The 14,622-nt window shown below is 39.1% G+C and overlaps 1 protein-coding gene across 3 annotated transcripts in view; it reads left to right on the top strand.

The window, feature by feature from the left end:
* The window catches only part of sdk1b (sidekick cell adhesion molecule 1b), a 373,118-nt gene that overhangs the window by 41,111 nt on the left and 317,385 nt on the right, over nt 1-14,622 (top strand). For 2 of the 3 annotated variants that reach the window (XM_073866162.1, XM_073866163.1), the window contains exons 1-2: nt 8,260-8,522; nt 8,744-9,591. The exons of the other annotated variant lie outside the window; for it this stretch is intronic. In XM_073866162.1, the coding sequence (XP_073722263.1) occupies nt 9,105-9,591 (487 nt within the window). In that variant the 5' untranslated portion in view covers nt 8,260-8,522; nt 8,744-9,104. Of the gene's footprint in view, nt 1-8,259; nt 8,523-8,743; nt 9,592-14,622 lie in introns of those variants that run through there. 3 annotated transcript variants of the gene reach the window in all.

Below are 14,622 nucleotides of genomic sequence, written 5' to 3' on the forward strand. Positions count from 1 at the left end.
AAGTGTTTTGAAAAATAAATTTCTGATCTGAGAAAAGCTTCAAAGCGACTAAGAATTTCAAATCGAATCTTAATATTTTACTGGGTAGACTGAGTAATTTAGGGCTAAAATAGTTTTTATTTATTTAAACCAAACCTATAAAAACCATGAAAGCTGCACTCTCTAGCTACCCAGGTAGCCAAAACAATTTGGTCCAATAATAGTCCAAATTCGGCAAGCCTGAAGAATTAACCCTGGCCAGTTGCGTTTGCCAGAAACGGACCAAATATAGGATAAATGACACCCCATTATCGGCCTAAGTACACTGGCCCATGTCCGGGTGCTAAAAGTGAGCCTACGCTGCCAGCACAGTACCACAATCATGGCAGCTAAAAACTGTACACTCGGCAGGAGCTTACCGAACTGCACTGGTCACCTTGGTCCACTCAAAATATTGCAGTATGCCTGTTTGCCGGTGGTGCCCCCACAAACGCCTATGCTTAAATGGATAGTTCACCCAAAAATGAAAATAATGTCATTAATGACTCACCCTCAAGTCGTTCCAAACTCGCAAGACCTTCGTTCATCTTCGGAACAAAGTTTAAGATATTTTAGATTTAGTCCGAGAGCTTTGCTGACCCTTCTTTGAAAATCTAGTAATGGTATACTGTCCATGTCCAGAAAGGTAATAAAAACATCATCAAAGTAGTCCATGTGACATCAGTGGGTCAGTTAGAATGTGTTAAAGCATTGAAAATACAATTTGGTACAAAAATTACGACTTTATTCAGCACTGTCTTCTCTTCCAGTTCGTTTGGAAAACGCATGCACGAGACTAAAGTCACGTGACTGCAGTGACGCTGCTGACGTGTTATCTGGTGCGCCCCAGCCGTTTTTTTTCTTTTGTGCGCCCGAGCTTTGATTACAATTTGAGGGAGACGCATGCTGTAAGTTTTACCCTGGAGAACTCAAGAACCCTTTGATTAGCAGCAATTAACTTGGCCAAATTTAACCCATGGGTTCTCTAGGGAAAAAACTTTGCAAACATGTCTGAGGATAAATCGTCATCCGCGTCACTGCAGTCACGTGACTTTAGTCTCGTGCACGTGTTTTCAAACGAACCGGAAAAGAAGACAATGCTGAATAAAGTCTTAATTTTTGTTATTTTTGGACCAAAATGTATTTTCGATGCTTCAACACATTCTAACTGACCCACTGATGTTGCATGGACGACTTTGATGATGTTTTGATGATACAGTTTGGTAAAAAAATCACGACTTTATTCAGCATTGTCTTCTCTTCCGGTTCTGTTGGAAAACGCGTGCACGAGGATAAAGTCACGTGACTGCAGTGACACGGCTGACGTGTTATCTGGTGCACCCCAGCCTTTTTTTTTCTTTTGTGCGCCCGAGCTTTGATTACAATTTGAGGGAGACGCATGCTGTAAGTTTTACCCTGGAGAACCCAAGAACCCTTTGATTAGCAGCAATTAACTTGGCCAAATTTAACCCATGGGTTCTCTAGGGAAAAAAACTTTGCAAACATGTCTGAGGATAAAACGTCATCCGCGTCACTGCAGTAACGTGACTTTAGTCTCGTGCACACGTTTTCAAACGAACCGGAAAAGAAGACAATGCGCCCCATCAGTTTTTTTCTTTTGTGCGCCCGAGTTTTGTTTACAGTCTGAGGGAGACACATGCTGTAAGTTTAACCCTGGAGAACCCAAGAACCCTTTGATTAGCAGCAATTAACATTAGCTAAATTTGACCCGTGGGTTATCCAGGGTTAAAAAAAACTTTGCAAACATATCTAAGGATAACATGTCAGTCACGTCACTGCAGTCACGTGACTTTAGTCTCGTGCACGCGTTTCCAATCGAACCGGAAAAGAAGACAATGCTGAATAAAGTCTTAATTTTTGTTATTTTTTGACCAAAATGTATTTTCGTTGCTTCAACACATTCTTACCGACCCACTGATGTCACATGGACTACTTTGATGATGTTTTTATTACCTTTCTGGACATGGACAGTATACTATTACTAGATTTTAAATGAAGGGTCAGCAAGCTCTCGGACTAAATATAAAACATCTTAAACTTATCGAGTTTGGTACAACATGAGGGTGAGTCATTAATGACATTATTTTCATTTTTGGGTGAACTATCCCTTTAATGGGTAAAATGTGGACTTTTTATGTTCATTCACCAGTTGAGTTTTATGTTTTACCCAGCTATAATTTTTATGGTCGTGTATATAATTTAGCTCAGGTCCTAGTTTTCTTTTGTTAAAACCATCAACCTGATTCCTTGGAGAAATATTAACACACTCCTCAACGAACCGAACAATTGCTTCTGATTTTAAACATCAGGGTTATTCATCACAACAAAGAGACTTTCTTCATTTTAAAATGCCTTTACTTTTTTGATTTGTTGACAAAACATTTTAATGGTTTTGTTTACCTCGAGCACTTATATATCCACATATTTTGAGACTATCAACCAAGCCACTTTAGCCATTTCCTATTGTTCAGCCCCCATTCACACTTTTCCGTTTTTGTGTCATTTCATGTCCCCATTGTGCCTTTCGTAGGGTGTGTCAGTGATTTATAGAGCGACATGAATGCTCCATATAAGGTTTCAGGAAATGACAGCTCACCTGAGCCAACCCCAACTTTGGGGTTTTAGGTGTGGCCACAAACACACAGTAACCTGTGGGCATGAGAATTGAAGCTTCAAAATCCTGTGATCATGGATATCTACCGTATAGCTTTTCATATAACCCCAGGCTATCATCTACTTACACATGCACAAATATACACCGATGTCAAATTGCATAGACCTGTACAAAAGAGACAAATTTATGGGAAAGCAGAATAACAAATGAGATTTCTGTAATATTTCTCTGTTCTCCAGATGAGACCTACAGTAGTCATTTCACATGCATCTTGTCTTCATAGACTATCATATGAAGTATGTATGAAATTCTTTCATTAAAATGTTCCAATACCAAATTTCCGAGTCTCATTTATGTCTCACAAAAGTTTCTTTTCACTTCTGTTATGGAAATGCAGAAGAAACATAAGACATACTGATGATTTTCAATGAAGCATATATGGGATAGTGAAGTTATGAAATAGGAACGTCTAAACGGCAACATTATTTTCCTCAGGGCAGTTTCATTTAAACTTACACGAGCACACTCAAGCTTTCTATGTCTATTAGTCTGACAGACTTTCGCTGTTATCCCGAGTCTATATACACCCTGCAGGGTAGGCTCATGAAAGCTAATGCTTGGATATTATATACCTGTACCACCTACAGACCACTCTTATCTCTTCTCCTGTCTACACATCACTTCTGTCCTGCCTTTCGCTATCTTCTCTCCCTGCCAGTCTTTCTCCTACTGTCACTGATAGCCTTTCTACCGTAACCTGTATCTCTAAAACCATCTCTCATTCAATTACTCTTTTTCAAAAATTGCCTACTCTATTGGTTTTCGAGGCACATGTACACACACAACTCGCACCTTTTCAAATGTTCTTTACTCTAGTGATAGAAATGAAAAAAAAAACAAGAACATCTCTCTTTTGCTAATGGGTGGAGGTGAAAGATCAGATTTCTGTATTGTAATGCAATAGAGACTTAGCCTTCGGGCATGAAAACCACAGGTTTCCTCAAAGCCAGAGAATCAAACTTCCCTCAACCTTTAGTCCCTCTGAACTGCTATTCACGGACATTGGATGCTAATGGCAAAACTGTGGATAAATATAGATATGCCAACAGCATTTCAGCTTTTTTAATATGCCTATTTTTTTTAATAAGCTAACATACACCTTATTTTCCTCTGGGATGGCGTAGCATGAAACCGTATCCCACAGGGAATCATTTATGAGTTTCTCTAATGTATCGGCCAGCAGGGATGTACTTAAATCAGATCTTATTCGAAACCATAGATGAGTATTTGACTGTATTTTAACAAGCTTTTGAGTGTGTTAGGTAAGCATTTGCTTGTGTTATGAAAACTTGAAAATGTATAAAGGCATGCAACACACACACCTGCAAACCTCAGATTCGATGCTTTGAAACACAAAACTGGTTTACTGTATCTCTAAGTGAAATTGCATATACATGCATGCTATAAACATGATTGACAGAAGCATGAAAGATCAAAGACAAGCAACTCCGCACATTCCAGGTTGAATTTCATTTGACGCTGTATTAGGTGGCACTATTTGTAGACGAGCTAGCCATCAATTCATCACCAAATAGGACACGCCCCCAGGATCATAGTCCTTGTTGGTCTTGCAAAAATGTTTGTGTCAAAAAATCAGATTTTAAGGTTTGGTTTAGGGTTGGGTGAAGGAATTGGGACTTTTTTGAAATTCATAGTTAAAGGAACAGTATGTAGGATTGTGGCCAAAACTGGTATTGCAATCACAAAACTTGTGGCTAAAACTGGTACTGCAATCTCACAACTGGTGTCCAATACACAAAATGACAACATAAACATCAGTTGAGGGCTGCAACTCCACTTTTTAAATGACAATATCCTGGCCAGACCACTGTTGTAAGTGATATAAGTTTTTGAAACGAAAATGATTTCTTAATGTCTAGTGACATATCAGGGCCATTTTATGATTAAGTGATATACATTTCTTACATACTGTTCCTTTAACAGTGGCGGTTTGTGACTGCTCAAATTCAAAATATGTGTTCGGAGTGTCATGTGATGCTCGTGTTTTAAAATATGTGTTTGTTGCGTCATGTGAACCATGTGCATTACGTGTTTTGTTAAAATAAGTGCCTGCTGCAGAAGCGTCAAAACCGTAAATGATGAAAGAGACGCTCACGTTCCCAAAATACACGCAAGACACTCCTTATCAGTGAACTCTGATTACGCGTGAGATTATGCGAGTATCTGGCAAACGTGAGCTTCTCTTTTAATTCAATTCAATTTTATTTATATAGCGCTTTTCACAATTATGAATGGTTTCAAAGCAGCTTTACATGAGTAGATGTAGGGGAAAACACAGAATAATCGATAGATAATATAAGAAGCAGAATACAGCGGCTAAGAATAAAATGTACAACGAGTGTAGTAATAATGTAACGTATTCAGTAAAGTGCTAAGTTAAGCCAATGTTGGCTAACTCTCCAGGGGATGAAAAACACCCCTAGGAGAAAAACCCTGTGGGAAAACTCCTAGAAGGACAAAAACCCTTGAAAGAGATTAACAAATATTTATATATATAAACACGATAGGGATAGGAAACAGGTAAGCGGATTAAACTGGTTCAGCCGGTGGTCGCTGGTCCGGCATCGGCTGGGCATCACGTTGAAGGACAGCCATGAGATGAGTGGTGTGATGACCTTCACAGCAGCAAGAACTGGGTCTGTTTGTTTCATTGTCCTTGGGGTCGAGGACGAGACAGGGAGAGAGAAACAGAATCCTTTTAGCTTAGGGTCCATTCACATGTAATGCAAGTGTCATACAGTATTGTGGTTTAAAATCCGCTCAGTTCAAGACAGGCTAACTATTGCGGCATAAGTATTTTACCCAGATGAGTTATGTGAATGTTTTGTTCTGGACAAACTAACTATTGCGGGATACTTGACATTTTATGTGAATGCTTTGTTAAAGAAGAATGTCTTAAGTTATCATATATCATAAACCCTTTAAACACATGTGGAGCAGGCACTTATTTTGACAAGACATGTAATGCACATAGTATCACTCGACGCGCAGAACACATATTTTGAAATTACGAACCACACACATGACGGGCTACATATGTTGTGACGAACTTCGCAATCAAGCCGCCACTGACAGTTAAATATTACTGTCAGACAAAATGACCAAAATATCCTTTCAAAAAGTACAGATTTGTTCCCAAAGAGTTCAAATTAGAACCTCAAAGGTAGATATTTGTACCAAAGAGCGCTTATTAGCTCAAAGATGCATATAAATATCTCCAAGGTACACATTTGTGGCAAATGTATAAATAATCATACATTTTTAGGACCTTTTTAAAGGGTACTTTTTTTCTTAGTGTACGATCACAATATTGGTCCCTACGTGTTATGCACTTCTTATGCATTAATCTTCATTAGACACGCTAATATTTGCTGTCTTCAGATGTATTAGTTAGTTAAAATATTTTTAAATGTATTCAGTATGTACAAGTGCATCTGTCATAAAATGAGTGGAAAGCTTTTACACAGTTGCAACACATTAAGATGTATCACGACGTGTGTGTACATGTGTCCTTATGTCAGTCCACTGTTGCTATCTCTGTAAGACAGGCTTTAAATGAATACTGCCCTGGAATGGGGGATAGACGTAATTGCAAATCAAATTGGTTTTGGAATTAGTTGTTCCAATTACATACTTAATAGAAAGCAAGGAATGACCGGCAGAGGCAGTGGCCAGAGTATTAACACATTTTGCCACTGAGAAATGAAGAAACTGCTCTCTGTAATGAAAGCAAGCACAGATCCCCTCCAGACCACTGGTCAATCTCCATGTCCACCTGACTTCCATTAGCCTTCTACAAATTGTTCTTCTCTACAGTTTAGGGCCTTATGTTTTGACTAGAAAGACGAGCTTTTTTTCTTTGTGTTACAAACAGAAGCAATCATCACTGTAATTGTCCAATTAATAAATTAGTGCCTAAATGAAGATTGTTGTCTAACATTAAACCAAACTGTTGTTTGATTTAAAAAATTTTGTTTTATTCTGAAAAAAATAATTTTGAACCTTTACTTGGAAAGATCAATAACTTAATTCCAATATGAATCTCTTTGTAAGAGGTCATCTTCTGACCTTTACTGCTAAAACAGAATGTAGTCTGACGTGATTTATATTCCAAATAAAATCTACGACCATTTTTAGATAATATTGGTCATTAATGTGTCATTTAATAATACACAGTTCTTAATAGTAATCACTCATTATGCTGGCTCTGTATTAATACATTGTCATTAAAAAATTAACTACTTTGAAATCTGATATACGGTATCATGCAGATAGTCTGCTGTTTATCTATACAAAGCATTCTCCTGAAATTACAGAATAGTTCGCATAAATCTTGAAATGAAATCATTATTTACCCTCCAACTCTTTTCCATAGAAGATAAAATAAATTGTTTTGTTGAATTGTTGAGCTTCATAATGACAAAAAGCAATATAGAACACATAAAAAGTTTCTTTATTTCATATCTCTTAAAGGAATAGTTCACCCAAGATAGATAGATATCACAGGAAGATATTTTGAGGAATGTTTGTAACCAAACCGTGGACCCCATTTACTTTTACAGTAGGAAAAAATAATACTATGGAAGTAAATGGGGTCCACAAACGTTTCTCAAAATATCTTCCTTTGCATTTATCAGAACAAAGAAATTTTGCAGTTTTGTAACAACATGAGAGTGAGTAAATGATGACAAAAGTTTCATTTTTGGGTGAACTATCCCTTTAAACCTCATTTGAATTCAGTATGTTTTAAAATTGTTAAAAACTATGGTAACTACAAAATAAACATGGTTATAACAATCATGGTTTTCAAAAAACAAAGTTGAACCATGGTTAGTGTAGTGAAACCATGATTTTGCTGATAGTAATCAATACAGCAAAAAGCCATGGTTACTACACTTTTACCACAATAAAACCATGGTTAATTTTCGTAAGGCACAATGTCACTTGACAGTTGCTGTAAAACACACACAAACTACTATCTACTAAAAGAGAATGTTTTAATAAAGATGCCTGTTTTAATAAAAATAATGAAATAATGAACATAAATAATGAAATGGACTTCTGACAGACATACAGCAATACCACACAGCACGTCATGGAAAATGCATGGAATGACTTTCCACACAAAATACAATAAACTAAATAAAATAAAACAAAAAAATGTAAGTACAAAAAACAGAAATCAATACTTTTCTGAAAAGGGACTGAAAACTTTATAGTGTGTGACTTGATCTTAAATGTTTCTGTCTGATTGGGGGCGCATGGCACCGTGTTTCACAGGCTTTTTGAGATTCCACGTGCTTCCCATGAAAAACAATGGGCGTGTTTTATTTCATGAGGCGCTGTGCAGGCTGGTCAGCGAATGATATCAGAGTACCGCGAGAGTAATTCGAAAGCACAGTTTTTAAATCGTTCTCGCGATACTCTGATGTCATAGAAAGATTGATCTGCGCAGATCCGCATGAAATCGAACACCTTATATATCCTGTAGTCTACAAAGCGCTTACCAATCAGCGCGGAGCGAGGTGGAGCTACAGGACCCCGAATTCAACTTCAAATTCAACCTCTGAACAAATGAATCTTCCTGAGGGGAAACTCGATCGACTCATTCAAACCCTAAAAAAAGAAAGTACATTTCTAAGCGCCCCGTTTAAGCTTATTTTTCCTAACTGGAGTCTATAGCAGATGTGTGAGTCCTCAGCTCGGGCAGCAGGTGTTTCTGCAGCTGGACTGTTTACGTCTATTCGGTAGATTCGTGCGCACTTATCGACACATCGGAACATTTTAGGTGAGCTATTGGACTTTCCATTCACTTAACAAAGTTATGTGATGGTTTCGTGCGCAACAGTACGAGCTCGATAAAGTGGTTTTAAAGTGATAAAGATTAGCTGTGTTGTTGTCTATTCACATTTATACCATTACTAGTCCCACCGCAACTGCTTAAAGACTTATTTAATTTAAATTCTAGCTAATTTTCTGTCATTTCTTTGTGTTTAATGTATTTCGCAGGCATTTACTCGTTCACGAGGAGTTAACGTTAAATTGGGACGTTTCCAGGTCTTTTGTACCCTGGTTAACCTGTTGGATACGCAAATTGTTCTGGATACGATAACAAATTAACCAAATACATCTAACAGTATTTTCTGCACACCCGCGGGGGTCAGATGGATGAAGGCACGGTTAATAAACACAGGCTTGGATTGTAAAGGGTCCCTTGAAGCAACGTTAACTGCCGTGAGGATGGTCGAAATGATCGGCTAGGTAACGTTAACTTATTTCGTCTGTGAGACGTCGAAACAACGCAGGTTTATAGGAGATATCGATAAGTTAAATCGTGTTAATACTTATCTGGGATCAATACAGAATCACAATGGTGAGCCGGCGCGGGACACAGAAGAGCGGCGCGCGCTCATGTCAGAGCTGTTTGCGGAGCATCCCCTCACATTTGGAGCAAATTCCCTCTCTTTCCGTGCCGCTTTCTAACCGGCAGTTTGAAGGAACCGTCTTATTAAGCGCAAGATGTGACGATGAAGATAAAAGCTTTCAACAAGCCCCGATTCGTGAAAGTAAAGGGACCGGAGACAAACTCGCGGACTCGGAGCTTCTGAATAAGATTCCTCTCATGAATGCGGTGAAGAGGAGCGCGCACTTTTCTTTACCCACCTCGATATCTGACGAGGGTACAGATTCCGGCTTTAGCGGGCTTCAAAGCCCCTTTACCGGAGGCAAAGTTAAAGGGATTATGGACAGCCAAGGAAATGTTAGAGAGGTGATGATGGGGACAGCGAGGCGCGGGATGTGGGCTTGGATATTTGCCCTCGTGTTCTTCTGGAATAGCCACGTGTTGCGCGCTCAAGGTAAGTTTCAAGTTCATCATCGTGACAAGATGTTTGCTCGTTTGGGTGTTTTTATCATAGTTTGAAACATTTTGACAGATGCTTAGGATTTTTTTGTATGGTGACAGAACACACACACGGGGGGAGAGAGAGAGAGAGAGACAAGAGGACGCGGTGAGAGTTGGAAACAGAGGGATATAGAGAGAGAAGACGAGAGATGGACATAAAGAGAAAGAGATGGAAGTATGGAGAGAGAAAGGGACTTAAGAGAGAGAGAGAGAGAGAGAGAGAGAGAGAGAGACGGTGAGATGAATTGAGAGAGAAAAGGACACGGTGAGAGTTGGAGAAAGAGGGATATAGAGAGAGAAAGGGACATAGAGAGAAAGAGATGTATTGAGAGAGAAATTGACATGTTGAGAGAGTTGGAGAGAGAGGGTCACGAGAGAGAGAGGTGTATGGAGAAAGAAAGGGACATGGAAAGAGATGGAGATAGAGAGAGTGAGATGAATGAAAAGAGGGTTGTAGAGAGACAGATGCATGGAGAAAGAAAGGAACGTAGATGTTTTGAGAAAGAGAGAGAGAGAGAGAGATTGTATGTGTGTCAACAGAAGCTGTAAAGGTCATATGCTGTCAACACACATGTTTTCAAGTCACACACACACACACGTTGTCTTGACTGAACGTCAAAGTGACAAGTAAAAAAAATCATGAATTTACAAAGTGCATGAGTGTGAAATGAAAAGGGTGCGAGAGAAAGACAGTGACACACAAATGCTGAATTATGATTCGGAGCAGAATTCGGTTAAGCCTTCACTGAAATGGGATTCATGACTCCAGACCGCATATAGTACCAGCTGGGTCGTTCTGGTGCTCGGCAGGCTGTTTTTCCAAGGGGGGCGTTGTGTTACTGATTGAATTAGGATGTTTAAAAGCAGAGCACAGATTTTGCGTGCCACGCGTGGGTGCATCTCACCCTTTAAAACGGCAGCAAGATTAAAAGATTGAGAAGTGTGATTGTATTATTGCGAGCAACGTCTCATCGCATTAAATGCATTTGGCATGGAGCTGCCTCAGGCTTTTCGGTGTCGGGTTGTAAAATTTGTCTCTTTCTTTTGGAGGTCGGACTACATGCAAAAACAGATACGATAACACCCACTCCTGTGACTTTGCTCAAGCACTTTTTTCCGGTCTTTCACTTTCTCGGTGCGCTGGCTGCAGACTCAGCTTTCTCTGTTTGTTAATGTCAAGGCCTCACTATAGGTTTGGATGGGTCCCAAACCTCAAGAAGGGCAGAAGGTTATCGATCACATCCCATCAAGGAAATGGCAGGGTCAGAGTTAGAATATGCAAAGGAGCCATTCTGGCAGTTCGAGCTTGTTAGTGTCAAAGTAATGTTACCCAAAATAATTTTTTTTTGCAGAATATTTTCTGCAAAGCTTATAGGAATAGTCAAAACAGCCTATGTAACTTTCATTAATGTATTAGTGTACGCACAAGTGAAATATGGTCAGAGATTTGGTTTTATAAGGTTACACGATTTGTATGGTCATGGAAAGGCTGGAATCACTTTGAAGTATTTGGATGGCTAGATGTTGCTTTTCATAAGTGAAATATTTATAAAATCACATCATACAGAACTAGAGACACGTATGTAAACACACTTCAACAGGTGTCTTTCTTTGAACCGCACCAGATCTTGAAACTCCAAAACTCCCGAACAACTTTTGGGAACTGTCAAACGCCATCCTAAGTTGTTTGCATGCGCACTCTGTATTTATGACTCTTGCCTGGCATGTCAGTCGCTGAGTGGCTTTCTGTGTGTACGCTCTCAATGCGCGTCAGTGATGAATGTTTGTATTCGAACGCTCTGACATCTTGATGCGCCATCGAGGTCCCACCGAGAATCGTATGAAGAAGGGAAGTGCAAGAGAGATGGGATGAGAGGGGAGGTGTGGGCTGAAACAATAAAATAGGAAGGAGATGTTAAAGAAGAGTGGAGCGTGAAAAAGAGGAAACGGTGCAGAAAGAGAAGGGATGGAGTAAGTAGTTTTGGATGGGTGGATCTCTGAGGAGGAGAGAACTGGCATCTCTTTACCGTCTCCTTTTATGCATCCATCATAGCAGACAGAAGGGCTGTTCTGGGGTCACTGGGATGTCAGTCAATTTAAAACTGAAAGGAGAATTGAGCGTTATAAAGCAGAGCGCAAAGGGTTAAAAGTTGAGTGGAGGAGAGCATAAAGATTGAGAGAGGGAACGAAATCGAGATTAATGCGATAGCTCCTCTGTACGGGGGTACGTGCGTGTCCGTAGGCCCTGGCAGAGTCGGGAGGGCATGAAAACTACTCCTTGTGTCTGAAGCCTCTCTGTGCTGCTTTGGTCAGATGGGCTTTTGATCTGGGATGACAAACTCCTGCAGGGGCTGAATAAGAACGGCTCTCCTCCTGCTCTGAATTACTCCAAGCCTCCTTTCAGTGCACACTCCGGTACATACTGCACCCTTCTCAAAATCCCCTGCCATGCTCCATGCACTGGCACGCTCAAACGCGTACTGACAACACGAAATACCATAAATATTCAAACCAAGCCTGTTTTCCTTGCCAGATTGTTGTAACAATCACAGTAGATCAAAACTAATTGGTTGTTTCAAATCTGTTTTGAGATAAACATATGCATTCTGCTTTTTAGGCAAACGTGTACTGTATGGTATACTTGCACACTACTGACAGTACTAAATATTACACAGTGTACATTATAAAGCATTATGTTTTCATGTAGTAGTATACTCTTTTAATGTGTTGTATATTTAACAATACAAAAAATTGCCGTAGTTATGCAGCTGTTTGCCAGTAACTTACTGTAGATTTAAATATATGTTATTTACTGGCAACAGTTTGTTCAAATTAAAAAGTGAACATTAAACAAAGTCTTTTGTCTTCTTTACAGAATAAAATCATAAAATAACAGCCTCATGCAAAGCATTCTGGGAGCCAGAAATCCTCATCAAGATTTTTCTATTTTTTTCTTCAGATTTTGGTTTCCAGAATGCTTTGCATGAGGCTGTTATTTTATGTTTTCTGTAAAGACAAAAGCTTGTTAATGTTTATTTAACTTTGAACAAACTGTTGCCAGGGAATAACGTAAAATTAAACTAGAGATCGACCGATAGCCATTTTTTTAAACCGATGCCAATAATAAATATTTGGATGCTTATGTGCCCGATAACCGATATGCTGAACCGATTTTTATTTATTGTTATACTTCTGTTTTTGACATAATAATTACTACAACACTACTGAACTGAACAAACCCTTATAATAATAATCATCATCACAATCACTCCCTCTTTGCATACAGAGTCATAAATAGAGGGGTCTGAAAGAGTGAAGAATTAATGAATAATGTAGAAACTATATTCCCAATACATGGACTATTCCAAACACCCCTATCATTTCGTCGGAAATGGACTGATCCAAAGTTCGCGCTGCGGTTTCAGGTAACGGAGCGGGAGAGAGAGAAAAGTATAGCGGAGTTGGCTGCTTGTTATACATAGTTTATTGAGTAAAACAGGTGGATTAAGTGGCTTTTTGGGATATAATATCGTTGTTTTGACCAGCAACATGTAGCCTTCAGCAATCCAACCAATAGTTAGCAAAGCTATTTTACAAATAATATCACTGACTGGAATAATACATTCTGGAAAGTAACAAACAAAACGGCTTATATATCATTACATTTCTTAACTGGTAATGTTATTTGATGTCAGAATAATTAATATTTAGTTGTTTTAGCTTATGAAATGGCTGTTGACAGCGCTGTTTTATTTACTCACGCAGTAACTGTATCAAACTGTAACAGCGCATCATGCACTCCTTATGATCTTTCCATAAACAAAAAGGAATGTGCATGGTTTCTCGAGAAAGAAATCATGGATAATTAGCAAACATCAGACCTAACAAGTGCAGGACTTGAAATACGTCACGTGTCTTTACGGGATCTTTACGGTACGTGTGTGAATGCATGCACAGATTCCGAAAAATCATTGACAGTGTGAATGAACCAAAAATCAAACAATCCCTGACAAATCCTGTGCACATTTTCCGTGTATTTTCTGTAATCTCGGTGTGAAAAGGGCTCATGTGTACTATGGTGAGTTCTGAAATAGGTAATGCAAGGATAGTATGGGATTATGCTACTTTGCCTATTTTGTAGCTGTGATCAAAGGCAGAAAACAGGAAAAAATCTAATACTTGGCTAATTTGAATAGCTGTCAATAAGCAAAATGTTTTTTTGTCAAATACGGCTTTGCATCCTAAATTGCCAAAGCTGGTGTGCTTAATAATGTGTAGTCAAGATCACAACCTCAACATGTTCTTATTTAATCTATTTATATATGTGGTACCCATGCAGCCTGTTTTCATAGTCTTTCAAAAGAAGCCTGTACTGAGGTGAACGTCGAAAGTTCACAAGTGCATATGTTATGGTCCTTATTTACATCCAACCCCTCTCTGCCCTATTGTCTTCATTGTGCCTGTTCTCTTTTAGCTGCTTTCTCCATGTGCGTGCTCTCGTTTTTCACTTTGACACCGCTGAGATAATGTGAAGTGGTCATGTTGTGTGAATGTGTGTGTGTTCATGCATGAGTGCCCCCTTTGTTAGACCGTATTGTCCAGCGGTAGACACGTTCGTCCCCCTGCCATGACCCAGACTGTCTCATTAACCAAAGTCTCGGTGCCTCTTCTATTCTAATTGGTCAAATGTACACCTCTTAATTTCAATAACAGACTTTCATGGGTTAATGCCAACCATGTTTAATTACAGTATTTAGCGTTGAAATGATGAAGCATAACATTTATAGAGTAGTGGTTGTCAACAGGTGGTCTAATTTAAGAATAATGATATGAATGCTCAAATTCTCGGCAACAAGAGTTCAAAGGCAAGGCTTTGCAGTAAACACGTGGGTTAAATTCGCCTGTCTGAACACATCCGCACTTACAGTAAGTATTATCAGGCGATCATTACACGCACAAGACATGCTCGACTTTTTGTCTTTCC

This window comes from Misgurnus anguillicaudatus, chromosome 3 (genome assembly GCF_027580225.2).
Source record: "Misgurnus anguillicaudatus chromosome 3, ASM2758022v2, whole genome shotgun sequence".
NCBI classification, from domain to species: Eukaryota; Metazoa; Chordata; class Actinopteri; order Cypriniformes; family Cobitidae; genus Misgurnus; species Misgurnus anguillicaudatus.